Source organism: Syzygium oleosum, unplaced genomic scaffold (assembly GCF_021117445.2).
Source record: "Syzygium oleosum isolate NSW1041296 unplaced genomic scaffold, Sole_v2.1 Sole_v2.09, whole genome shotgun sequence".
Classification (NCBI taxonomy): Eukaryota; Viridiplantae; Streptophyta; class Magnoliopsida; order Myrtales; family Myrtaceae; genus Syzygium; species Syzygium oleosum.
The window spans coordinates 3,266,010-3,292,011 of record NW_026607493.1 but is presented as its reverse complement, the minus strand read 5'-3'; the positions used below and the strand labels follow the sequence as shown (position 1 = coordinate 3,292,011).

The 26,002-nt window shown below is 41.0% G+C and overlaps 4 protein-coding genes across 7 annotated transcripts; 1 reads left to right on the top strand and 3 right to left on the bottom strand.

Moving 5' to 3' along the window:
- Nucleotides 1–5,300: 5,300 nt before the first annotated feature.
- LOC115673691 (exosome complex component RRP4 homolog) lies at nucleotides 5,301–7,832 on the bottom strand. 3 transcript variants are annotated; one of them, XM_056314438.1, is made up of 5 exons: nucleotides 7,731–7,832; nucleotides 7,376–7,476; nucleotides 7,239–7,284; nucleotides 6,555–6,647; nucleotides 5,301–5,739 (listed from the first exon to the last, which is right to left on the bottom strand). In XM_056314438.1, the coding sequence occupies exons 2-5, from the start codon at nucleotides 7,435–7,437 to the stop codon at nucleotides 5,620–5,622; spliced, it is 321 nt and encodes a 106-aa protein (XP_056170413.1). In that variant the 5' UTR covers nucleotides 7,438–7,476; nucleotides 7,731–7,832; the 3' UTR covers nucleotides 5,301–5,619. The 3 variants fall into 3 exon arrangements, with proteins under 3 accessions (XP_056170413.1, XP_056170412.1, XP_056170411.1); XM_056314437.1 differs by having other exon boundaries at nucleotides 5,301–6,440; nucleotides 7,376–7,826; XM_056314436.1 differs by having other exon boundaries at nucleotides 7,376–7,826.
- Nucleotides 7,833–12,349: 4,517 nt separating this feature from the next.
- On the top strand, nucleotides 12,350–14,098 carry LOC115673751 (galactinol synthase 1-like). Its single transcript, XM_030596008.2, has 4 exons — nucleotides 12,350–12,797; nucleotides 12,960–13,280; nucleotides 13,418–13,552; nucleotides 13,666–14,098. Exons 1-4 carry the CDS (start codon nucleotides 12,468–12,470, stop codon nucleotides 13,885–13,887), a joined length of 1,008 nt encoding a protein of 335 aa, XP_030451868.1. The 5' UTR covers nucleotides 12,350–12,467; the 3' UTR covers nucleotides 13,888–14,098.
- An 813-nt stretch (nucleotides 14,099–14,911) lies between these two features.
- On the bottom strand, nucleotides 14,912–19,242 carry LOC115673512 (ADP-ribosylation factor-like). 2 transcript variants are annotated; one of them, XM_030595706.2, is made up of 7 exons: nucleotides 19,130–19,242; nucleotides 17,230–17,385; nucleotides 17,012–17,082; nucleotides 16,377–16,496; nucleotides 15,397–15,515; nucleotides 15,215–15,296; nucleotides 14,912–15,119 (listed from the first exon to the last, which is right to left on the bottom strand). In XM_030595706.2, exons 2-7 carry the CDS (start codon nucleotides 17,375–17,377, stop codon nucleotides 15,114–15,116), a joined length of 546 nt encoding a protein of 181 aa, XP_030451566.1. In that variant the 5' UTR covers nucleotides 17,378–17,385; nucleotides 19,130–19,242; the 3' UTR covers nucleotides 14,912–15,113. The 2 variants fall into 2 exon arrangements, with proteins under 2 accessions (XP_030451566.1, XP_056170856.1); XM_056314881.1 differs by lacking the exon at nucleotides 19,130–19,242 and adding an exon at nucleotides 19,008–19,030.
- Nucleotides 19,243–21,249: 2,007 nt separating this feature from the next.
- Nucleotides 21,250–25,074, bottom strand: LOC115673573 (GDSL esterase/lipase At1g09390-like). The gene is made up of 6 exons (XM_056314513.1): nucleotides 25,012–25,074; nucleotides 22,764–22,998; nucleotides 22,178–22,363; nucleotides 21,940–22,097; nucleotides 21,568–21,838; nucleotides 21,250–21,384 (listed from the first exon to the last, which is right to left on the bottom strand). The coding sequence occupies exons 1-6, from the start codon at nucleotides 25,072–25,074 to the stop codon at nucleotides 21,272–21,274; spliced, it is 1,026 nt and encodes a 341-aa protein (XP_056170488.1). The 3' UTR covers nucleotides 21,250–21,271.
- Between the last annotated feature and the right edge of the window lie 928 nt (nucleotides 25,075–26,002).

Sequence of the window (26,002 nt, the reverse complement as noted above, 5' to 3'; positions counted from 1 at the left end):
TTCCCTAACAATTGAGCAGCATGCCTTAATGAGGGAAGCAAATAGCATTTGGATAACTAATTTTTTTGTATATTTTGTGTAAAGCAACTTTCAAGTAAAGAAAAAAGAAAAAAATTACGGAAAAAAAAGAGAGAATGAAGCAAAGGAGTTGGAACCAGAAGCTAAACCAACAAAGGAGCTAGAACTGGAAGCTTCAAGCGAGGGCCGCCGTGAGTCTCGACGATAGCCGATGTGAGCCCGGCCCGGTGAGGGCTACAAGGTCGCACGACCCAAGCATGGCGACACCAGGGTTGCGCAACCTCTGGCAACACCACACAGAGGTCGCACGAGCCTTACAACAAACATATTTGAGCAGAACAAATTTTAGCAACCGCCGTTACGAGCCCAAGTGAGGGCTTGTAACGGCCTTGGCGAGCTTGCGATGGAATAGATCTGAGCGGATTTGTGGCTTCGGCGACCATGAACAAATTGCAACCAGAAACATATCTACAGCTTCGGCGAGCCTCACGATCGATGACCAATGACCATCGACCTCGGCGACCCTCGGCCAAGCTTCAACGGCAACCAGATTTGCAAGTAGAAGATGATGAAAACTTCTGAGGGGAAGATTGGAAAATGACAATATTAGTGTTGGCAATTTTGGAATAAAAAACAAGTTCATCAATTCTAAAATTTGCCTTCCAAAAATGTTGAAAGTCCAATGGTGGCATTTCCCCTAAGTGGGCTAAAACAAATTTACCAAATTCCCTCACTTTTTCCTATGGGACCTTAGGATTCCAAAGTCTCTTAGGAAAGCAAAACTAAACGCACCCTTAGATAGTGGCATCATAGTACTCCCATAGATGACTCGAAAAATCTCAACCATGTTCATAGACTCGTTAATAAGTCGATGGCTGATATTTATCGAAACACAAAGATTAAACCCACGGGTGATATGCCACTTTTGCGGGGAAATGTACCAAAAAAGTTCAAAACCTATTTTGTTTATACCAATTCAATTCTAAACCTTTTAATTGTGTCAATTGAATTCTGAATCTTTTGACGATTTGCTAATGTAGTCCATATGACCAATTTTGACAAAAAAATCATTGACATGATGTTGTCTGTCCCAAGTGGCACAATCGGCATTGACGTGGATAATTTTTTAAATTTTTCCGAATTTTTTATTACTTTTTTTGTTTTTTTCTTTTCTTTTTGTTCTTTTCTTTTTACATTTCTTTCCTTTCTTTTTTTTTCCCAGCTGTTGGCCAATGAGGTCACCGACCACGAGCGAGCGCCTTCGCGCCGTTGCAAACCACAAGCGAAGGTGTTGGGCCCTCGCCCAGATCCAGGAAAGGGCTGCGACCTTGCGAGTGCAAGGGTGAGGGCACGGAGACGCTCGCTCGTGACCGGCGAGGGTCTCAGCCCATAGTCGGCGAGGGTCTCAGCCCTTGCCTGGATCTAGGTGAGGGTGCAGAGGCCCTCACCGTTGGCTGGTGAGGGCAACAACGCCCTCACCCAGACAAGGCGAGGGTTGCTGGCCCTCATCGACTCAAAGTTATAAAAAAAATAAAGAAAGAAGATGAAAAAATCATAAAAATATAAAACATTGTAAACTTTTATTTGCGTTAGCGTTGCTCGTGCCACGTAGAACAACTGGCGTCCATATCAATGATTTCCGGCAAAAATTGGCCGGATGGATTACATTGACAAATCGTCAAAAGGTTTAAAACTCAATTGGTATAATTGAAAGGTTTAGAACCGAACTGGCACAAGCTAATAAGTTTGGGACTTTTTAGTACTTTACCCCACCTTCGCAAGAGGTTGGTATCAACAAAAAGAGACCTTAAATCTCACATTATCCATTCAGAAGTCCACTGATTGATATTTGATAAAAACATGTGGATGCGTATAGGTTAGAGCGTAGGTATATCAGCATTCATTCTTGGTTCCGTCCAAACTTTCTAGTCGCCATATCTCCTTTCAGATTGTGATCTTGACATTTCAATAAGGTCAACGATCTTCTTTAGTGTCCGCCTTTTTCTCTCGTTTTCTTCCGTCCAACTTCTAGTGTCAACGTGAGAAGGGTAAGAAAACTGAACTTGCCAACAACACACACTTACGCACATTCTTGTGATGTAATCTACCCATCGGTAAGGTTGATTTATCAGAGAGATTTACCCATGAACTCGGACGTGGATGAGGCAACAATTAGGGTATGTCGTTCGATTCGCATTGTGAACCAAGGGTTAAGCCGTAATCATCACAGAATTAGTCCCCCTCTTAAGATTATCAATCAAATGAAAATCATTCTTTTATAAATATAGTAAATATATATTTTGCACATATAAAAATATATATATGTAAATAGGTGGGCCTTGGTTTGAAATCCAGAAGCCAAAATAGGTGGGCCTCCTTGTCTTTTTAAAAGTGCCCATAGAAGTGGCTTGGTCCATTTCGCATATCAAACTAGCGCAAACGACGACTACGGCAAGACGACGTATACCTAACAAAGTAATTGAAGAAAAAATGGTTTTCATAGTTTCGTAGAGTCTTCTTAGGCCTCTTCCTTTGACTGTTTTGGTCAACATCGAAGCTTCGGACACTTGAAATTGTCCAATGGTTTTGACCCTTTTTGAAATACATAAGAATTGTATCTTTGTGCATTTTGAGTTCAACGTGGGTCGACGGATTTTTTATTTTTTATTTAATTTTTTTGTTTCTAAGACGATTTAAAGTCCCGAAGATATAAAAATATTTGAGGAATTTTCATCTAAATTGAAACGAATTTCCATGGAGAAAAAGTCCATGAATAACAAAATAAAAGCATGCGCGATATTTTTTAATATTTAATTGGTACTTTTCTAGTTATGTTATCATAACAACCCCGGGAAAATTATCAAAAAAATCATAAACCTATTGTACGAATGTCAATTCAGTCCTAAACTTTTTAATTTGGTCAATTTAGTCGTAAATCTTTTGACGATTTGTTAAAGTATTCCTTCCAGCCAATTTTGGCCGGAAATCGCTGGCATCGATAGCGGTCATCCTATGTGGCATGATCGTCGCTAACGTGGACAATTTTCGCATTTCTTTTCTCCAATGTTGTGAATTATTTTTATATCTCTTGATTTTTTTTATTTTCTTTTTTCTTTTTCTTTCTTTCTATTCACTATTCACTGCCTGAAAAGGGTCGGCAAGGGCCATCGCGAATGGCCAGCAACCCTCGCTCGCGGTCAAATCTAGCCGGTGAGGGAGGATCACCGACCATCCGCGATGACCCTCGTTAGCTGGAAGCGAAAGTGAAAAAAAGAAGAATAAAATAAACGAAAAGAAAAAATAAAATAAAATAATTGGTAATATTACAAAAAAATAGAAAATTGTAAATATCGTCAACGTCAGTATCAATCGTGCCATATAGGAATGTCTATTTCAGCAGTTTCATATCAAAATTAACCGGAAAGACTAAATTGGCAAATCGTCAAAAGGTTTAAGACTAAATTGGCAAAATCGAAATTAGGACTAAATTGGTATCCGTACAATAGGTTTAGGAATTTTCTGGTAATTAACCCCATAATATTATGTCGAACGGGTTAACAGAGAAATGTATAGCTCTAATATTTCTATTCTGCGCAATTCGAATGATAAGCACGGGTGTCATAAATCACCATTTTTTGAGAGAAAAATGGTTTGAAAACTTTAGTAAACGTACGTCAAAATCCATATGCATCACGTGATTTAGAAAGACTTTCAATCCAGAAGGGTCAACATTTCATAAAAAAAAGTAAGGACTATCGCATACGGCACATACGTTGAACGGACGGTCATATCTAAGAGGATGAACTTTTGAGCATATCTAAAGGAAATCGCCTTTTGCGCCTTGTATACATAATATAAGAATTCCGGTGCGCCATTACCAGCACATGGTTGCGGCTCTCACTCTATTTTTATTGATGGAGTAGAATATTCAGAAACAATGCAACGTGAGTCTTCGAGCGATATGAAGCGTGTTCGACTTAAATCTTTGAGCACTCACTCGGCTAATTCTTGCCAATTCGATGATCTCTCTCTCGCCGAATGAAATGTGTGAATTGGATGATTCGAACCTAGATCTTGAATAGGGAAAACAAATATGGTCACAGGATTTCTCTCGAGTCATACCTTAACCCAAAAAAAAAGGAAAAACTTACTGCGTCCATCACTTTTTTCTTTTGCCAAATAACCCTTTTTAAAATAAAATTTTGGGGATGAGACCCTCTAAATTGTTCGCGGTTTCAATTGATATCTCATCTCATTTGTCCCTCTCATTGATTACCGTCAGTAGAGGCAGCTGTGAAATTTACGACAAATATCTTGAAGTTGAGATTGGTCGAAACACCGATGGAAATTCCCCGTGTAAAAGAGGATCTCCCATAAATTGGGCATGGGACAATATAGACTACTCTTTCCCTTGAAAAATTATTTCATCAATTATAGAATTCAACCGTTTAGTAGACTAAGGAAATTTCGAGCGAAAGAAAATTCCGAGTGTTGGCCCAAAACACGGTGCTTATTTCTAACGTGGGTCGGGCCTGATGTACCTTCTTATTAAGACCGGAAATTCGACGTCTAAGATCGGGAAGGGAAGCGGTCGTGCAATAATTTCATATTTCTGTCACTTACTTATTTTGACTAATTTATCACATGATATTAACCAGTTTCATGTTGCACATGCCACACCTTTGAAAGTCATGTATCTATTAATTATCCTACTAAGAACAGCTTCCATCCATCTCCTATTTGGCATGTGCGTAACGCGTGCGGAGCTCTAATGTGTTTGGGAGACGGTTTTCTTGTCATTTGTTGCGGAACTCACGTGGATTAGTTTTTGAATGGATCGGCAGGCTAAATAGCATCCTACATAGTATGAGATAAAAGAGTTTATTTCAATTATCTAAAGTTATAAGCGTGCGAAGCCATCATGGCCAAATAGGTTTCGAGGTGGATATTCAAGGTCACGAAATAACTAGGGTTGCAACAAGTTTTAAGATTTCAACATTGGTGAATATATGTTAGGTTCATGAATGCAAGCTTTTGAAAATAAAAACCAAATTAGAAAGTGTCGACATTCTACACCTCCTACACCAATTAGGATATGCAAAGTGTCATTCGAAACTTGAATAGATTCTCCTCCATCCGCATAAAGAGAAGTAGAGATCAAGTGTTACCATAAAATTCACGTTATATTCTTTGCTCGAATAATCTATTCTAGCGTTAGTATATAAAAGAGAAGTAGATACCAAGGTTCTTAACTTTTTAGCATAAATTAGCCATCCCCTTTGTGAAATTAGGCAGTCAAATGAGGTCGCGACAAGAATAATTCTTGGTAAAAAGCTTCAAAATTCTTTCTTCACCCAATGTGTAGACCGGCCGGAACAAGGCAGACAAAAGCTTAAAATTAATTAATTAATAAATACTTGTTCATTTTGTGGAAATTTGTTCTCACTTCAATTAATTAATTAAACACGTATGTGGACGAGATCCTTCCACGTTCGATCTTCACTTCTTTCTCTTTGCAGACCATCATGCTGAAACCCGCGAACTTCAGCCTGAAGGGGAAAGAAAAGATCAAGACATAAAGCTGAAGACCTGTTGGTCAATTCATAGAACTAGTTCACCATTGTAAGAGCCATAATGATAGGAAATTTGACTTGCACATATGACATCGTTCTCTTCAAAGATGCTGCGCATGTTAAGCTCATCCTCTGCAGTTCGTCGCCTCTGGTAATCAAAGCAGGGAAAAAAAAAGAGAGAAAGTTGAACCATGAGCTTTAAAAGTTTATCTGTATGAAACATCTGAGCTTGCTCATCTACTTCATTATTACAAGAAATATATATGTATGCAGCATGATCATAAAGGAGCATAAAATCTGGTAGCCGCGCAATAATGCGATACGACCGATAAGTATTGACATATTTGCAAGTAGGAAATCGAAAGAAGATCCTTCCGAGCCAAATTTTTCACGTGCTAAAATCACTATTATGCAAAGCATTAGAATTATGATGTCCCCTAGAATTACATAAGCCTCACATCAGTCCAGTTGTATCTGCCAATCAGACAATCAATGAGCCCCAGGACTGATTAGAAGACATCACTCTCCAAGTACTAAGAAGAGATAAATCCTTTTATCTGGTGTGGCATAGCGCATAATCATGTACTCTCCGAAAACGAATCTTGAAAACTATGCTATAGCATATGCGCATTTTAAGGTTATGGTAGAGTCGCCAACATGTATGGAACATTCTCTACAGAGTACCTTTTTCCCTGGTATGTTGACTTTACTGTTTCAAGGATTTTCCATGCATTCTCAGATTTATTGATCGGAACAAAGACTGCAGAACTAGCACCTCTCATCTTCCATTTTTTTACATATCCAGCCATTCTCAATCTGTGTGATAACTACTAATAGAGAAAAAAGATCCTGAACAACAGAAAACATAGAGAAACTGAAAGACTGCATACCACCTGTGAAAACATACAACAGTGGAAGCATCTAAAAGAAAAACAGAAGAAAAAGAAAATGCTACATAGGTACCTGAATTCCATCTGGCAAATTAATTGAAGAAAGCATTAACACAGCATCTTGACTGTAATTTGTATCCAGTAGTCGCCAACGCTTTGGAGCTACCTGAAATATATAGACTGGGAATAAAGCCGAGAGAAAATTTCTTATAGTAAATCCTAATACTAAGACGATGTTAAAATAAGATAGATAAACAGCATATGCTGGTTTCACATATTCTCAGCAGATATGCAAGAGAAACATCGCAGACTGGCAAAAAGTCAACAGCGAGAGAACATAATTTGCATTTTCACTGCAAAGTCACAAAAAGTTATTGAACATTGGGTGTTCTGGATTTTGAAGTTTTTTTTTCATTCATCTTAAGACCAAAATTTAAAGTCCTATGCCAGCAAGCTAAAAAAATCAACTTTTACATTTTTATATGCACGTACAGTTATCTACATCTATCTTCTGCCATCATGTTCTGAGGAATAATATTCTGTACAACCTTGCAGGTAAGCTTTATAGAACGAAAACTGATTGTGATTATCATTGATGAAAACGTAAAATGACATAAAGCATGTGTGGTTGAGCTTATGTCGACATTCACATGCTCACGTATTGCCACAAGTTATTGACATAAGGTTCGAATACACTGAAGTTCCTTTGATTATGCGCATGCACCAAATGATTATGAAATTGAATATAGTATTTTACCTCAATAACGCGTCCAACAATGATGTCTCCAACCTCTGGCTTGTATCTACACTCATTGTGATGTTAACAGAAGAAGAAGACTCGCATTAGAAGGCATAAAGTAAAGAGGAACAGAAAATATTCTGACATTGTGCCACATGGCTCGCAGAGTGCAAACATAGACCAGCTTGTTGACTCGCTCAACTACTCCACATACCATAGCTACAACTTCGCCATTAAGCTCGGTGGATCCATGGCCCTTTGTTTTCATCAATGAACACAGCCCAGATAAAAATGATGTAAAAGGCAACAACTTATCATGCGTGTACTTGCAAAGATAACCCTCCAATATGCAGAGACCGGTTTCAAAACTTGCAGGACCAAGCCCTTCTTAAACTAGGTGGTGAACTTTGCAAAACTGGAACACATAGGAACTAATATTATGTGCCATGCTAAATACAATCACTTATGGGATATATCGCTATAAAAACTGAATAAGGTCAGCTTCATTACTTGAGAAAGCCGTCATTGTAGTTGACAGGAATCGTGTCGGCCACAGTGACAGAGGCATTGGAATTAGCCATCGAAGACAAAGCCTCGAGCTTTTTGAGTGCTCTCTGCAGCCTTACCTTCTCTGTTTGAGTCAATGGGAGCTGCACTCCTCTGATCTCTCACTTTTACCCCTCCCTTACTGCCTACCGAAGCCATCTCTGCCTTATCTTGCTTCTAGTGCAAATAACTGAAACAAATTTGCTGATTAAACCGGAATCAGAATGTCACTGAACATCAGTATCATGAATGTGTTACAGAATATCAGAGAATTACCAAAATTCAGCATAAAGGAAACCAAAGAACAGAGCATCACAGACTAAAGAACTTGAACAGAAATGACGGAGCAAAATGACACGAAGCTATGGAAGATCGAATCAATTGGCAGGTTCATCGACCTGGATTCTCTGATTCGCACATATAAGAGAGCAAAATCTCTGTACACAACCTTGAATAGAGCAACAGAAAAGGAGCTGAACGAAGTAGCGTGGCGAGACACAGATTGCTAGAGGTGATCTGTTCTCCCACCCTGGAACCGAGAACCGCCCACTAAGCACCGGTTCCAAAAAATGGGAATTGGGCACCGGACCACTGGCGGTCCAGTCCCCAGGTGGGTCCAGGGAACTTGTCTACATAACACAACAATCAGTTATGCTTAAAGAGTTGCAAACCACAAATGCAACTTGACAGAAAATATATGTAGTCAGTCTCCTTGTAGTACCTGCTGATTCGAGCTGCAACGACCAAATTGTCTTCCTCAAGATCTATCATATTGAAAAAATAAGAATGTCATGCTCAGGAACTCACAGAATTCAGCAGACAACTAACAGTCATAAAGTCACATAAACATTCTCTCGGTTACTTTATCCTTGAGCATCACCAATGCGCCACATGAGCACAGCAAACGAAAGTGGAACACAGGTTATATAAGACCCAAGGCCACATCATTGCTTTTTCCCCGCATGCACCGTCGCAGCTTGACCAGAAGTAGCTGTGACCTATTGCTCATAATGAACCTCCCTAAAACTACGGCTTTACTGAGAAATCTTTCGTACTCCCACTCAGTAATTACAAAGCCAAATCTTTCGAGGACGACGTAGTAGTTCCTCCTGCCGGAGGAGAACTGGGGGAAGAAGCAGAGGGTCTTCTTCGGGGGGCAAGCAGAAGCGGAGCGGCTCGGAGACGACGGAGGAGCAGTCGCCGGTGAAGAAGTGGTCGGAGACGATGGTAGCCTTCTGCATTGTGCACACAAGCGGGGGGGCTATTAACCGTTAATTCCATTCAATGAACCTTGAATTCGATTAGGAGGTAGCTGGGGTCAATTGAATCGTATAGGCGAATTTAGATTCATTAGCCTGACTGCTTTGTTACTTGTTGACTGCTGAACCTACTGATTGGCTACTTTGATTGTTTGCATGACATGAATGTCGGATGTGATGGATGTTCGATACTAATGAAGATGGTGATGGTCATGAACTTCCCAAAGACCGAAGGCCGAGAGTGCACGCACTTGGTTCAGTCTAATAAGGCTAGTTTAGCAATAACTAGTTAGTTATAGTTCCATTCAATAAAATCAAATTAGACATAGAATCATTTCTAAATAGATAATTAGAATGGATTAGATTAGTTTTAGATTTAAACTCAAGCTTCAGATGAATTATGCCGCGAGACTTATAACGAGGCCATATATATTCTTTGCTGACTTAGATCGGGTCCCTACTTTCCGCACCGTTAGTTAGTTGCTTTCAATATTTGGATGTTTATTTACCGTGCTGTTTTTCAATAAATCGGATGCTAATCGCTATCCTAGAATAAGTTAGAGTTAGCTTAGGAAGAGAATAAAACCCACAAAAACCTTTGTATGATCACTTAGCAACTTTGAGACCCTTAGGAACAACGAAAAGGAAAAAGAAAAAAAAAATTTTAAAATTATCAATGTCAACGCTTACTATGCTAGTCGTCATGTCAACACCTATTGTGTCACGTACGATGATTCGCATCCACATAAACAATTTCCGATCTAATTTGCTTAGATGGACTCAACTGAAATCAAAGTAAAAAAAGTTTAGGACTAAATTAATCCAATTAAAATATTTATGATTTTGTTTTGTCTGTCATATTTCTAACTCCTCACTTTCTGACTTTTGCTCTGCCGTGGGAGTCAAGCCCCGTATCTATGATATTAGCATCCCCAACCCCCTAATCACTTTACCGGTAAGACCGCATATCTATTGACAAAAAAAAAAATTTATGATTGAATTGGCAGTAACACGATATATTTATGAGTTCTTTAGTATTTTTTCCCGTTCACGGCTGGCTTGTTATCGGAACATCTTATCCCAACCTCCCAGAAACACCGTGAACAACCCACACACGTCTCCTATGGATCGATTCCGGTGCCAATGATTGAACTCGTGAATCGTATGGCCACACCTTTTGTAACCTCCCCCGCTAAGGAACATGGGAATGTGTCTTTCACTTTAGTAAAAAGCATGAAACAGATGCACCCAAGAACCTCCGTAGCCCATCTAGTTCTCAACTGAATGTGACGAATCAATGTTGCTCGGCCTCGAAAGAGACGATCGCAAATTCACACGACATGCACTAGGGTTTTCCAAAAATTGCTGCAAAAGGAAGTCGTCTTGTTATCAAATTCCCGAAAAGCTTGGAATGGGATTTCGTGGAATAAAAACTGCACGCTTTTTACCCCTTTTGTTTTCTCCTTTTCCTTTTCCATTCGATTGATTGACACGATGATGTTACGCATAGCCCCAGCTTGGCCAAGAGCATAGAATCAGCTGCGACCCTACAAGAAAAATGTAATGAGCCACAACCCTAACGAGACGAGGGAGACAACAATGTGGACCTAACTTACAATCTCCTTAGTCCTGATCACTTCGTAGCCCCACGAAATTTATCATTTTTAATCCACGTTTTACTCGAATAAAATCTTGTGATGGTTGAATGTCTGGACCTTGCTGATGAGTCGCCAACAAAAAAGTGGGTTGAAATTTAATTCTCGCCATGTATTAGAAAAAAGAAGAAAAAAGAGTAGTTGAATTTTCATGCAGCCATTTGTCAGCTTTGTATGTTTCTCCATATTTCTATCAACTTAGCCGTTTGTCCACCATTCTGAAGGTCCAAATTAAACACAATTTCAATTTGTAGGCTGATTTCGACCTCTCATTGTCGCCTAAATTTTGATCATTCTCCCAATATAAGTATATGCCTAAATACTAGTATTAAAAGCTTCTTGACTTCTAAACATAATTTTTCCCACAATTAATCCCCGAAGAAAATGACAAGATATATTCATTTCATCTCTTTACTACTTTATTCTAGGCCATCTTTCTTTTTTCTCTCTTGCAAAGTGTATCACGGCATCGTGGAAAAGTACTCCTTATTATATAAATATTTATTTATTTATTTTCCTTTTCAGTCAACTCACTTTATCTTATGAACTTGCAAACCAAGGCATCCCTAGAGAAAGAAGGGAAGGCAACCTTCGAAAGGAAGCATACAGCGGTCACTTGGTTGGCATGCGAAAGATGCAACAATTCCAAGAGGGAAAAACACTTCCACCAGAAGTTACTGATTGCATATTTTGCGCTTTGATTCGACAAAATTTTAAAGTTTGTTGAGTAATTTTGGAAATCAGTTTTGGATAGTTCTCATAACGCAGAAAAATGGGCAAAAATCAGTATTTTTTTTTTCCTTATCGAGTCGTTGGGGGTGCTATGATATCAGGAAATTTGATTACTTTGGCAGCTCAAACGATGAAGAGCGACCCTTGAGATACAAAAGACTAGTTCACAATTGTGTAAATTTATTGAGAAATTGGGGTAAATTGCAAATGGATATTTGTACCAATCAACAAGGGTCTCGCGTAATTATTATGAATTAGTCTTAGTTTGTATCTAATGTTAGGGCACCATAATGCCATTAGAAGGTTTAGCAAGAAGAAGAAAGAAACCAGCTAGCGGCAAATGTGCTACTTTATCACTCTGTATTCCCCCATTTTCTTAATGAATAATTGCCGTTTTTAGATGAAACATGGGATACCAAGAAAAGCTCACTACGCTAAACTTCGCATCCTCCTATCACTACTTGTCACAAGATAACTGGCATGATATCGCCGTTCAATTTTAACAAGAATCTTCGTATTCAATTGATTGGTATCTCACATGATTGCATTAGTTAGGTATTTTTCTTCTTTTGTTTCTTGTGGTTCACAACATAGACGACGACCATAACTTATTTAAGAACTTGATTTATTCCTAAACCTAATACCTGAACACTCCTCAATCTTCCGGAACCTTAGTACATGTATTACTGTCGCAAGGCTGCTCTTCTAGTAATTTCTCTTGACATTGTACATTTTCCAGAAATTTCCGGCTACCTCCACTACCGCCGTCCGATCAACCCAATCATACACGTGGCCTCAAATCCAAAGAAATTGCGACCAAGATAAAAAGAATAATAATCAAATGAAATGCATCCCAGCTTTTCTTTATTTCTACCAACTTCTTCAACCTCGTTCTCTCCCCCTCTCATGTCTATATATATTCACCTCCGCAGCCTGCACAAATCACTCACAAAGACATAAGACTCCTCGTACAGTCATCTTCACTCTCTTCCCTGCGGCTCACGTGCCCCTCTCTCGACACTTCCGCGTGAAAACAGCGCAATCTGTAGTTAGTCATGGCACCTGAGCTGGTCCCTAGTTCGTTGAAGCCGGCCGACTTACCCGTGCCCGCGAACCTCCCGGGCAGGGCGTACGTGACGTTCCTGGCGGGGAACGGCGACTACGTGAAGGGGGTTGTCGGGCTGGCAAAGGGCCTGAGGAAGGCCAAGGCGGCATACCCTCTGGTCGTCGCAGTGCTGCCTGACGTGCCGGAGGAGCACCGGCGGATCCTGGAGTCGCAGGGGTGCGTGGTCCGGGAGATAGAGCCCGTTTACCCGCCCGAGAACCAGACCCAGTTCGCCATGGCCTACTACGTCATCAACTACTCCAAGCTCCGTATCTGGGAGGTACGTGTATAAGATTTCTCGTTCAATGCAATACTTCAATGCACTTGACCGTCTAGATTAGTGGCCATGTTCGAACCGTATATTAATTATTGGTATGTTCGGAATTAAGTAAAACAATATTTGTCTTTCGTGACGATTTTCATTTTCAATTTGCATGTGCAGTTTGTGGAGTATAGCAAGATGATATACTTGGACGGGGACATCCAAGTGTACGAGAACATCGACCATCTGTTCGACCAGCCGGACGGTTACTTCTATGCCGTAATGGACTGCTTCTGCGAAAAGACGTGGAGCCACACCCCGCAGTACAAGATCGGGTACTGCCAACAGTCGCCGGAGAAGGTCAAGTGGCTGGCGGAGATGGGCGAGCCACCCGCCCTTTACTTCAATGCCGGCATGTTCGTCTATGAGCCGAGCATCGCCACTTATGTGGACCTCTTGGAGAACCTCAAGATCACTCCTCCAACGCCTTTCGCTGAGCAGGTGAATGGCGTAATAACTTAACTAGCAAACTAACTAGACAAATTCATTTTGGTGAATGATTTTTTACCATTGTCTAACAATCAAACAGTGATATCTTCCATATTAACTTTGAAATTCGTGTTCTTATATCGTGGCAGGACTTCTTGAACATGTACTTCAGAAATGTCTATAAGCCGATTCCACTGGTCTACAATCTCGTGCTCGCCATGTTATGGCGTCACCCGGAGAATGTTGAGCTCGAGAAAGTGAAGGTGGTTCACTACTGCGCAGCGGTAAGCAGCACCAGCCTTCAAATCCATGCAAAGTTTTACTAGATGAGATGGTTAATTAAATCCTAATTGCCTGACCTTTTGATGTTATCTGCGTAATGTTGCGGGAATTGTAGGGATCAAAGCCGTGGAGGTACACGGGAAAGGAAGAGAACATGCAGAGAGAGGATATCAAGATGTTGGTCCAGAAGTGGCGGGACATCTACAACGATGAGTCTCTGGACTACAAGGGGCCCGAGGTCGAGGCCGTGGAGAAGGCGGTGAACATGGAGCCATTCATAGCGGCTCTGTCCGAAGCTGCGCCTGTTCAATATGTCGCCGCTCCGTCCGCGGCTTAGGGACAAACTCCGCTCTGACTAGTGTCCTGGAATAATTTGGAGCTCAGAACATGAAGGGGTCGAGGACAGATCACCTGCATGTCAAGAAATGGGAAGAAGTTGTCGTTTTGTTTCTGTTTTTGGTTGGGAGTCAATAGTGTTGTCTGTGTGTATGAAGCAAAGATTCTGTCGCGAACCATGATTTGGGAATGACAAGTTATGTTATCGTCGATGGAAACGGGCATGAGGTTCCAATAATGATTTGTTGCAGTACCCTTTTTCTCTTGTTCTCTGCTTTCCTATTCGGAAAATTCCAAAACTCCCTCCAAGTGAGGCAAGATTCTCAAAGGTACCACCCCCAGATTTGAACTTGTTCAAACAACCCCACAGTTGACAACTCTGTTCCATGTGCAATTTGGGTCAAACACTCTTAACAAATAATCAGAAGAGGGAAGAAAGTAGAAAAATTGCTCATACTTCCATTATCAATGTAATCAGTGTTAAGTGCGGAATGAGAACGTCATGAGCTGATGCGAACCCAATGAGACGCTTTTTTTCGCCTGTATTCGGGCTGAAAAAAAGTGTGCACGGGAAATGCACACGCGACTTGCCCGTGTTCGCCGGCAACTAAGATGCACTAGGGGTTCCCGAGAACCAACACTTTGGTTGCCGTTGCGCTGGGGGTCACTCGGAACAAAGTCGTCTGTGCCAGGATCGTTTGCAACAAGGTCAAGTCTAGGGGTACTTAGAGAGTCTAGTCCGGGTGCGTGACGATTTTCGAAATTTCACCTTCTTAATTAACCAGAAAATATTTTCCCTCCTTAAGTGGTACATACAATGGCCATTCCACTTACAAATCAGCTTCGCAGGAAGTTAGACGGGCTACAACCAAAAGGGACATCAGTTGGTCAACTATGTAGGGTCACCTCATCTTACTATTTAGTAAAATCACGCATAGCACAACCCATAAGTTCAGAGATTCGCTAAACCTGGCACTTTTGATTTCAAGAAAAATCCATCACCAGTTACGCATGCAAACGCCACGTCGAGAAAAAGAATAAACGTTTTACAATGACAATAAAGAATAAGATCCGTCGAATATTGTTTAACTACAGGTATCAGCGACAACGTAAATCAGCAACAATATCAAACTGAACACAAACTGTGAAAAAAGATACCAAATTCAAGAACAACGAAAAGTAATGCGAAGTTCCTACTCGAACCGAGGTGCCTCAGGATCAGCACGATTATGCCTGCACAGACATAAAAAAAATCGATAGAAATGAGACTTCTTTTGTGCTATTCTCCATAAATAACGCCTTAGAGTGTAATGCTCACGAAACATCACCTTGTTTGCAATGTTGTTGGAGAGCCAGTCCAGTCCTTCATAGAGGCCTTCACCGGAGGTGGCGCATGTGCTCTGGATGTACCTTTGATGCACATATGTTTGGGATGATGAGACCACTGAGAGAGAGAGACAGAGAGACAGAGAGACAGAGAGACAGAGAGAGAGATGCCAAAACTAATTACCAATGACGTTGACGGAGAGAGTGAAGGCCAAGTTTGTCGGTGATTTCAGCAGCATTCATTGCATTTGGAAGATCTTGCTTGTTAGCAAACACTAGCAACACAGCATCCCTCAACTCATCCTGCAACCACAAATTCAGTGAGTCTTCCTGTCATTGCTATCCTTTACAATAGAAACCACACAGCAGCATTCCCCACATCTTTCAGATTAAGAGCCTCTAAGAGAGAATAACAAAACGAGAGTCGTCGTGCGTAATATTCGACCCAGCCATCTTTCAGTATCAGGTATATTTGGGTCTGAAAGTGCAGAATCTCAGACCTCATCAGCATCGGTAGATGTTATTTGTTTTTTCTATTCCGTCAAACAAATGGCATCAAATACTTGAAAAATCAATGGCGACCAATCCATGTAGCAGGAAAATGCTATCTAAATATACAACACCTATTTTACTACTGTTATACAGGAGCAAAGTTAGTTGACAACTAATCCATACGATTCCTGGTTCTGGAATTTATGATCTTCCAAATCTCAATTTTAACTTCAATGATTTTCGCTGCGACAGATTTTCCCGCATCACAAGATTCTCTGCCCCATCTCTTTTCACTCAGAAAGTGCAAATCTAGTTAGTTGGATTCCGCTAGCTTCATATTTGAGCAATCAATCAAAATCAAAGATTCAGTTTTTCTACCACTGCATGAGGTATATAGTAGAGTAGACTAACAAATATATGTTACACCAAATTTTTGCAGAACTGGTTCAAAATAAGGCTCTGTTTGTCACTCGTCATGTTTTGTTTGTCATGCACAAAGTTGCATGAAACCCCTATCGTGATATCTTTAGACAGGAGATTGAGCTACCAATTTTGACCGTATTAATTTGATATTCTGGGATGCATAATATTTGTATCCCTAGTGAACAAATTGCATCTTCTAGTTCTATCCAATTCCGAAGCAACAGTTGCAGACACAGGGCTTTCTAGTACCTCATTCAACATTCTGTGCAGCTCATCCCTAGCTTCAACCACACGGTCTCGATCATTGCTGTCAACCACAAAGATCAGGCCTTGGGTATTTTGGAAGTAATGCCTCCACAGGGGGCGAATCTGAAGCAAAAGAATCGATCAATAGGAGGAAAACGAAGGCCTCATGGTCAAACATATGAACCAAATCAAACAAGACCAGACATAAGACTGAAAATATAACCATGGCATAAAGTATGGAATCCCAACATCTTCTGTGAATGTGACAACAAGAAGAATGCATCCAAATGAGGTTTGAACTTGGTTCAATAAAGAAGGGTAGTCCAAAGTTACAGGCTCAACATATGATATGCTTCTGTGACTAGAAACAATCAATCAAGCATGACTCTATCCAATAAGGAGGAGGCTAACCCAAATACAAGCTACCAACCTACCCACGAAACAAGATGAATTTATCAGGCCCATAAATCAGTGTCACAGGTTCAAATTACTCATCGGAATTACAGCACAATACATATACCAATTTGACCTAGGGAAAGTTAATCTGTCATGATCTTCTGGTGACACTACTTATCAAAGGCAAAACAGTCCACATATGACGTGAAAAAATGGAGTGAACTCCTCCTAGACAAATGTACCTTGTCCTGGCCCCCAACATCCCAGACGGTGAAGCTGATGTTCTTGTACTCAACGGTCTCAACATTGAATCCTAACCACATAAGCAACAGGGTCAATTGTGAAGGAGACATAAAATAATTCCCCAAGGTGCACATGGAAAAATTAGCATAAGAATCAAGAAGTGCAGGGTCAATTAAGAAAAATGTTTCACATTGCCAAATATTAGTTTCAGACTCACCAATGGTTGGAATGGTGGTGACAATTTCTCCCAGCTTGAGCTTGTACAGAATTGTAGTCTTACCAGCAGCATCAAGACCCACCATCAAAATACGCATCTCCTTCTTAGCAAACAGCCTACTGAAAAGTTTCGTGAAAGACAGCCCCATTTTCAAGCCTGCCAAATTCAATTAACCAAGTTTATGGATGACTACATTCAAATAAAATGGTATTCAGATTAAATAACTAATAGTCAAAGAGAATACAGAGGAAAAGTAATAAAGTAATTCAAGAGAGACTAACAATGACCTCATTAGAATCAACAGTCATCATGTAAATTTCTTAAAGCCAATCTAAGATGAGCAATGAATAGCCAACAGCATTTTAATTTATTAATAAAGTGGAGACAGCAATTGATACCAAAAGACTGACTGAATAAGCATATCGCATAACAAAGAGACAGAAGGAATACGAAAGAAGCATGTGCATACTACATATGAATGCCATCTTATTAATTATCTTACATGAATTGATCCTGATGACAACATGTGGAGATCGAGAATGTTCGGTGTAGCACGCATTTTTTGGATTTATATAGGGACTTAATGCAGAGTGTCCACGCTCAGGTTGTAGGCAACTACTTTATTCAGATTATTGCTAGATAATTCCTAGAAACTTTCCAATAATTGGTATGTTAAATGATGCCACATGATTGTATTGGATATTCACAGAGGTCCAGCATACCATACTCTAAACCCACTTCTCCAGACACCCAATTAAATCATGTTGCAAATCTACTACTCATTCAAACTATCTCCTTATCATGTGCAAGTGGTTCACTACCATTACATAGCCTCCAAAATCTGTAAAAGTTAGGCTTGGGATATCCATCTACTAGAGCTGTCTACATATGGGGTATTGGGGGTGCTTAAAATGGGTATTTCCTCCCGAGAGACTTGTTGGATCACGTGCAATCAAAACGGAATACGATATCGGAACCAAGACTTTTAACGACCTATATTTCATGATCTAGAGCTTGGCAATTCAGGATAGCAACTTAAAAATCCACACACACACATGCATCAAGTATTACGAATCAGAAACGTAAGACACGGAATGTGTAACAAGACACTCCACACAGAGAAAATATAATTGGACTCGAAATAATTCTGAAACACGTCTCGTTGAAGATTAAGGAAATGACTTTAGCAAAAACCCAACAAATCCGTGAGCTGAAATATCGGATTTTTGCTCCGTGATTGGCAATTATTCAATTGGTAAATCCCACATCGTTAAATGCGCTAGTAAATTCACGTTGCCAAATTGCACCATTTCGTTAACAACTTTCTAGACACGTTAGCAAAATCACGCATTCACGAAATCGTCCCGGCTGCACAAGAATGAAACCAAAAACAAAAAAGGCAAAGATCAAACATTCATTCTCCGAGATCTGCCTCGAGAAGCGACAGATCTGCCATTCCCGTAATCACCAGGAACCAGCATTCGCAGAGAACCGAAAGGATCTCGAAACACCAGAAGCGAAGCGCGCGGGGACACACGCGCCAACGCATTCACGAGCGAGAGCGACGAAACGATCCAGAGATCCACGAAATTCACAACCAAAAAAAAAAAATGAATGGAGATCCGACGACGGGATCGAGGATCGCGAAAAGCCAGATCGAGCGTCCGGCGGGCCCTAGAAGCAAGCTCGGATCAAACCAAATCCCACGGCCCCCGACGTGCTCCTCGCAAACACATACGCGCACACACAAATTCTGGAAATGCAGAGACGGATCGAACCTCGATCGCGCAACCGATCGGATCGATGGGATCGATCCTTCCCCTCCGCAACTCGATCAGATCGAACACCAAAAAGCAATTTCTCGCAGGAAGAGATAGAGAGAGAGAGAGAGAGAGATTGCCTGGCGATGTCGCGGATGGAGCTCTAGAGAGAGAGAGAGATCTGAAGGAACGAAGCAGCGACGATGGAGCTTTGTCCCTCGACGAACGAAATGACACAACGTACTCGCGCAGATCCCCGACTTTGCGGATTTATAGCTGGCGATATTCGCGATTGAAAAAAAAATTGTTTTAAAAAAGGAAATTAGTATCTTGTTATTTGTTTATTATTTTTTTTTGGTCGGAAATGTTATTATTAAATTTAGGGGTTAATCCAAAAAAAAAAATCCGACTTCATTTTGAGCGACAATTCTAAGCCGAGCTTTTTTTTATATCGTAAAAAATCACCGACTTTTACTTAAATCTTAAATCCGGCCCGAACAATTTTGAATTACACATCGTGGGCGCCAGATTCAGGACTCGAGTAAAAACTGGCGTTATTTATTGAAACATAAAAAATTCGGGTTAGAATTGTCGCTCGGAGTAAAATTGGTGCGCTTTTTTGGGAATTAACCCTTTAATTTAGTGGACAATGAATGTGATTAAATTTTTTAGTCTGGTTGTTGATCTCTTCGGATGTTGTTATTATGGAAAATATGAAAAAAAAAATTCGAAGGAAAATAGTTGTTGTTTGTTTTGGGTTTTGATTTTGAAGTTTTACTACCGCCTTTTAGTATTTTATGGCCGTTGTTGAATTTTTGTCTACTTTAAATACCACTCTTAAAGCTATCGAAAGTACACGGAATTTTTACATAGTTTATTTCTAGTTAATAAAAATGTAATGAGCGAGCTCAACAATGTCATCCCGATCTCGATTACGACATAACAAATGAATGAGTATACAAAGAGGTTAAACTATTTTCTCGATTAATTATCGATTAAGGATGTGTTTGTTTCGCGGAAAATGTACCATTTCTGGAAAATACTTTCCAGAAAGTCATTTTCCATTTCATTTTTCATTATTTGGCTAAAACCTAAAAAGCACTTGGAAAGTGTTTTCAGTTGTTTGGTGAGGTAAATCTGATGATGAAAATTATCAAAAAAATTTATATTTTTAAAATTATTCTAAATTATTTGTATTTTTTAAATTATTTTTATTAAGAAAAGAAAATAAATGAAAAAGAAAAAGAAAAGAAAAGAAAAAAAGAAATAAGAGAAAAGAAAAAATATTAACAAATTCAAGATAAGTAAATCGGGAAAGTGTTTTCACGTTCTTAAATTAGAGAATTCACTTTCCTAATTTTATACATAAATATTTTCCTTAACCGAAAAGTGTTTTCAGTTGACTTACCATTTTCGACGATCCAAACGAGTGAAAGTCCGGAAAACGGATTCCCAAAAAATACTTTTCTTCAAACAAACGCACCCTAAATGAAATGGAAAATGAGTAGGCAGTAGCTTTCGAATCAATAATTAGGTTAACAAGTGGAAATCTTTTTCGAGCGCTCGATCCTAATCATCCATTCATTTTTCTTCCAAATTTTTTTAATCGGAAAGATCCGTCGAGGCGGTCACGATTCATTCTCGAAAGACGGGACGATGGAGAGATTTCTAGATACTTAAAGAAAGTTATCCCCGTGTCCACCGATACTCGTTATCTTCCACCTAAAAGGAGGTGGCGAAACTAACGAGTCGGATCGGGTTCGGATCTAACCGTCTTGAACGCGGGTAGTTTAGAGTTTGGTTCCTTTCCGTGATTGCATTTCTAACCAGAATTTGGTGCGTACATTATGATATGTTGGTGTCCATAACGTGAAAAAAATAAATGGAATATTTAAATTCAAAATGAGCATGTGAACATGTCTTGCCCATCACTGGCAATGACCATGAGCACATGAAATTATTATTGTTATTATTATTATTATTATTATTAATCTCATGTAATGCTGTTGCCACTTAACAACTTGGGCTTGCCCTAATTAAAAAAAGGAAGAAATTGCAAAAAGAATTCCCAAAAAACTGGGATCTTTGTTAAGTAATTAAATGAGCAAATATCATAAAATGAGCAAACTCCAAAAAAATCTTCTAAGTGAATTTAAACGTTAAAAAGTGAATTTAAACGTTACAAAAAATCAAAAGCAACCGGAGGGGTGGAGTAGTTAGAGGAGAGTATTCGAGAGGCGACGAAAGAATTGGCCGACTCGGTCGCCGTCCCAGCTCACGCGTCACGACGCCTCGTCGCACACGGTGAAGCCGATCCGGCCGCAAGTGATGTTGGGATTGTAGTTGTACGGCGGCCCGCCGTTGCCGCAGCACGCCATCAACGGGTTCTCGAATCCTACCCACATCGCGACACGAAAAAACACAAAACTTTTAGTAAATCGACCGTCGTCATCGCTCCTCCCACGGCACACGGGACAAGCTAACAAGATCCTTGCTCACACTCGAGTTGCGATTCGACGGTCGAACTCTAACGGAACTCGTAGGGGGAGTCGGGATCAGAGAGGCGACGGAACCATACCGTGTTTAGCGTGATTGGCGATGAGGTCGTACTTGATCGCGAAGACGTCGACGTACACGATCGTGGCGTTCTTCATCTGAGGCCTCAGGTCATCGCAAAGGGATCGCAATTGTCGATTGAACTCTCGAGCAGCATTATTGCGAGATCGAAGGCATCCGAGCTCGTCAATGTCACTTTGAGTATGGGCGGAAGTGACCAATATGTTAGGCAAACAGCCGAATGGCCCGGCGTTGTGCACCCAGAAATTCTTCCCTCCGGTTTGGTATATGCTCTGCAAAAATTAGACACGCAAAATTCGATTTACAAAGATGGTATCGAGTCTAATCTTTTTCGCCGTATAGGTATCGAGCCTTTCGGTAACCGTGGACCGACCGAGATGGCGAGCCTGATTTCTTCGATAACGACCGAGATGTTCCCGACGACCTGCGAATACGGAAGGGTGGTGAACTGAGTCGCGAGGTCGTTTTGGCCGATGTCGATGATGTAGAGAGCGTCCGTGAAGCCGTCCTCGCCGACCAAATTCGCGTGGCCTAAAATCGCGGAAACCAAATCAAACTTATCCTATTTTTGCTTCCTTGTAGAGGTTAATGTTAAGTTAAGGACGAAGTACCTCTGGAGAGAAGTAACGGCGAGCGAAGTTGGAAAAGGAGGAACTGGCGGACTTGGACGTCCAAGCTGAAGGGCTGGAAGCGGGGGAGGGTGGCCGAGCCGGCGACGGCGAAATTGGCACCGTTGCCGAAATTTGGGCCCAATGATCCCAAGTATGGGCTCAAGTAACTCGTGTTCAAGCTCTCACCTGATTTGGATTTCACACAAATCTCGCCAAAATTTCAGCATCCACGCGATTTGGTCCTCTAACTTTCTAGATTTACGCGATTTAATCATCTAAGTTTTATTTTGTACAGTCGAGCTTGCTAACTCTCTTCGATAAAGTCAATTACAGTATAGAAATCATTCACGTGGTCGGTGTGACATGAGTTGTGAGTACGTGGGAATGAATCCTATTCTAGCTCAAGCAAATTTTTGTTAAGGTAAAGGTATAGAAACGGGTGCACCTAAAACTAAACATTCTCATGTGCTTTTCAAAGAAAATTGTACAATGGCGTTGGAACTAGTGGTGCTCGTCATGTGCTTCAGTCACTCCCTAGGGAGAGATCACCCCCGGAAATCGCGGCGTAGAGAGAGCGAGAACTCACAGAGGAAATCGATGGTCAGCCGCCCGTCGCACAGCTGGCCGGTGGCCTCGTGGAAGAAGGCGCGCCCGTCGGGCAACGCGAAGTTGATCCCGAGCGCCGCCGAGAAGCCGCCGGTGTCCGAGTTCGAGTCGCCGAAGTTGAAGATGACGGGCTTCCTCTTGCACCGAGAAGCAGCCGAGCTCGGAAGGGCAATTTGGTCCGATCTTAATTTTGAAAGTCCTGTTGTCGTCTTGTGCTGTGATTGCTTACAGTTTGAATTGTCCCAATCGAGGATCAATTAAAAAAACAAAACGACACATGGGAGTTTTTTCTTTCTTTTTTGCTTTCCTTTTTTCGATGGCTCTTATGTGGACAAACAAGATCGCTGGCTAAACGAAATCTAGGAAATTGGTCCATGTATGGTCTTCGCTCCCACCGGACGAAGCACTTGAGAATTTGCAAATTAAATTAATTACCCACCACAAGCAATGAAGAAGCGAGAGGTAATCTTGCTCGCGCAAAATGACATAAATGATCTTGAATTTTGGTGAAATGATCAATACCGTTCATAAACTTTTAATTTATTCAATTTGATTTCTCAACTTTGATTCAATATTCAATGTGATCACCTAATCCAGAACTTTTAAATATTTTCATATAATTTAAGAATTACGTTAGACAATTACCAATAGTTCGAGATCACACCGAATAAATTTAAAAGTGTAAGGATGACATTGCACATTAAATCAAAGTTCATGGGCCACATTAAATAAATTAAAAATTTATGGACGACATTGCACATAGAATCAAAGTTCAGGGACTGTTTCCCCTCATGTGATGCACTGATGACGTCGTGCATTTTGCTCTATATTATGAATTTTTCCCTCTTTATAGAGAAATAGGATGGCCTGGTTTTTTTTTTGTGGGGGGGAGGGGGTCCAATAGAAATTTTCATTCAATACCAAAATAATATATGAAATGATTCAAAGGAAATCTCAAAAGTCACAACAATAAGGCAAGCCCATAGAACTCCAAAACAAATCAAAAATCAGAAATCAATGCATATCATCATAGCATGGTTGGCGCATATAATTATACACTCGTTCTTCAAGAACAGATTTGTGACTACATTCAAGTGAAAGGATCAAAGGCCGATCATTGAATCACACAGCATCATCGGTGATAAGCACACGCCAGGATCTCCATCTGTAGTTACGGTTTTGCCTTTCGGTGATGTGCGCCTAGGTTCGACGTCCCTAACACCATCACCATACGGAAACAACATAAACATGTTGAATAACCTCGGATCTGAAAACTATGAGAGCGAGCCCTATAGCTAGTGCTAGGCGCGAAAGCTTTTAGCTAAAACACGTTGAGCGAGCACAAATTTGATACCAAAGTTGCTGTGAACACCATTGAAACTGGAGATAAAATACTTATTTATTAAAACTCCAAAATCTAGAATTAGATCAGAGAGAAAAGCTCTCGAATATAATATTGAGAGGGCAAAGTTCCCAGATTTAAAATTAGATTGGGAGAATAAAAAAAAGTTCAATTAAAGGAAAAGCAACTAGGAGGGGAGGGAGAAATCCAGGTCAAATCCCTTCGATCCAGAAGGGGAAGAGACAAAGAAAAGAGGGAGGCGAGAGAGGTGCTATTAAAAAGACTATAACAGACGCATAACAACCATTCAAGTGTCTTAACTATTTCCTCAACGTAAATGCATTTTTTTATTCCATTCCCGAAACAATTTCATTTGAAGGCGTGTTGGTAACCGGGCTCCAAAATTTCTATTCCCGGAATAGTAAAAGAACAGAAATGCGTCTTTGCATAACTACACACAAATTTCTTTTTATTAATAATATTTTTGAATTGTTTAATTTTTTTTTTTTCTTTTTTTGTCAGCTGGGCTATTTGGCACGCCGCCATCGCCACATGCCTCCCAGTGGCCTAAGCGAGGGCGAGGGCCGGACTCCGCCGCCCAGGGCGAGGTGGCTCGCCGGCTACTGGCGCATGGCGAGGCCGGCCTCCCCAGATCAAGCGAGGCCAAGCCTCCTCTTGTCAGCGACCCACCTGGCCAAGGTTTCACCGTAACCACTGAGCCACACTGCGAGGCTCTAGCCGCACGTGACTGGCGAGGCCGACTCCGCCGCGGTCTCACGACTGCGAGGCTCGGCTCCGTCCGATCCGGGCGAGGCCGACCTCGCTATATGACCGGACGACGAGCCGCTGCCGCTTCAGGGGCTTGTGGTCCAGCCCTCGCCCTCACCGGCAGGGGACCCCCCCTCGGCGCCGAGTAGCACTGTGACTCCTCGCTGCTCCCGGGAGCCATGCACTGTCGCCACCGACCGGCTACAACCCAAGAAGAGCAACACAAAGAAGAAAAGAAAAAAAAAAAAGAAAAAAAAAAAACCTAAAATTGTGCCGAAACAAGAAACAACTTTTTTTACTTCTTGTTTCTCTTCCAAAACTATTTCTCGGCACAAATATTTGCAAAAATGTGTCCGGGAACAAAAAGTTTACAACGCTTGTTCCCAAACTATTTCTGGAACAAAAGAACGAAATTTTCACCTGTTTGGCACGTTACCAAACGGGCCCTAAGTGAAGCATTTTTTTCCTTAGGTGATGCCTTAGTTTTTTTCTTTTTCGAAAGGTGACGATGCCCTAGTTAATATACTTCAAAGATAACAAGAATTTACCACAATTGCAATGACAACAAAGCTCCAAAATAAATATAGCATGTAGATGACTAGATGCGTCCGTCTAATCATACATTGTTAGACGTCCGCTAATTGAGGATTGAGGGAAAATTATCAAAAAAGTCCTAAACCTATTGCAATTGTGCCAATTCGATCCTAAACCTTTTTTTTTCAATTTAGTCTTAAACCTTTTGCAATTGTGCCAATTCAGTCCATCCGGCCACTTTTGGCCAGCCGGCGCTGACGTGGACGTCGGCCGGCTGACGTGACAATATATTAATATTTTTTATTTTTTTGAATTTTTATTATATTTTTTTCCTTTCTCTTTTTTTTTCTTTCCTTTTCCCACTGGCTGGATCGGCCAGGGGGAGTCTCGCCGACAAGGGCGAGCCTCGCCTAGCTCCGGCAAGGTCGAGCCTCACCATGGCTGTGAGACGGCGAGGCTCGCCTAGCCATGGCGAGCTCTGTCCTCGCCGCCGCTAGGCGAGCTCGACCTCGCCAAGATCTGGCGAGGTCGAGCCTCGCCATGGCTGTGCGACGACAAGGCTCGCCCTCTCCAGA

Excerpts from the sequence above, each read along its gene's own strand:
- LOC115673512 (XM_030595706.2), bottom strand. The coding sequence starts at position 17,377 with ATGGGGCTGTCTTTCACGAAACTTTTCAGTAGGCTGTTTGCTAAGAAG. Across the intron at positions 17,083-17,229 it reads CACCACCATTCCAACCATTG|GATTCAATGTTGAGACCGTT; the intron begins GTGAGTCTGAAA and ends TTATGTGGTTAG. Across the intron at positions 16,497-17,011 it reads ATGTTGGGGGCCAGGACAAG|ATTCGCCCCCTGTGGAGGCA; the intron begins GTACATTTGTCT and ends CTTTTGCTTCAG.
- LOC115673573 (XM_056314513.1), bottom strand. The coding sequence starts at position 25,074 with ATGGCTCCCGGGAGCAGCGAGGAGTCACAGTGCTACTCGGCGCCGAGG. Across the intron at positions 22,999-25,011 it reads CGAGGGGGGGTCCCCTGCCG|CACAAGACGACAACAGGACT; the intron begins GTGAGGGCGAGG and ends AAGCAATCACAG. Across the intron at positions 21,385-21,567 it reads CGCCAATCACGCTAAACACG|GATTCGAGAACCCGTTGATG; the intron begins GTATGGTTCCGT and ends CGATGTGGGTAG.
- LOC115673751 (XM_030596008.2), top strand. The coding sequence starts at position 12,468 with ATGGCACCTGAGCTGGTCCCTAGTTCGTTGAAGCCGGCCGACTTACCC. Across the intron at positions 12,798-12,959 it reads CCAAGCTCCGTATCTGGGAG|TTTGTGGAGTATAGCAAGAT; the intron begins GTACGTGTATAA and ends TTGCATGTGCAG. Across the intron at positions 13,553-13,665 it reads TGGTTCACTACTGCGCAGCG|GGATCAAAGCCGTGGAGGTA; the intron begins GTAAGCAGCACC and ends CGGGAATTGTAG.
- LOC115673691 (XM_056314436.1), bottom strand. The coding sequence starts at position 7,488 with ATGAAAACAAAGGGCCATGGATCCACCGAGCTTAATGGCGAAGTTGTA. Across the intron at positions 6,648-7,238 it reads TTGTTGGACGCGTTATTGAG|GTAGCTCCAAAGCGTTGGCG; the intron begins GTAAAATACTAT and ends TATATATTTCAG. Across the intron at positions 5,740-6,554 it reads ATTTGCCAGATGGAATTCAG|AGGCGACGAACTGCAGAGGA; the intron begins GTACCTATGTAG and ends TTTGATTACCAG.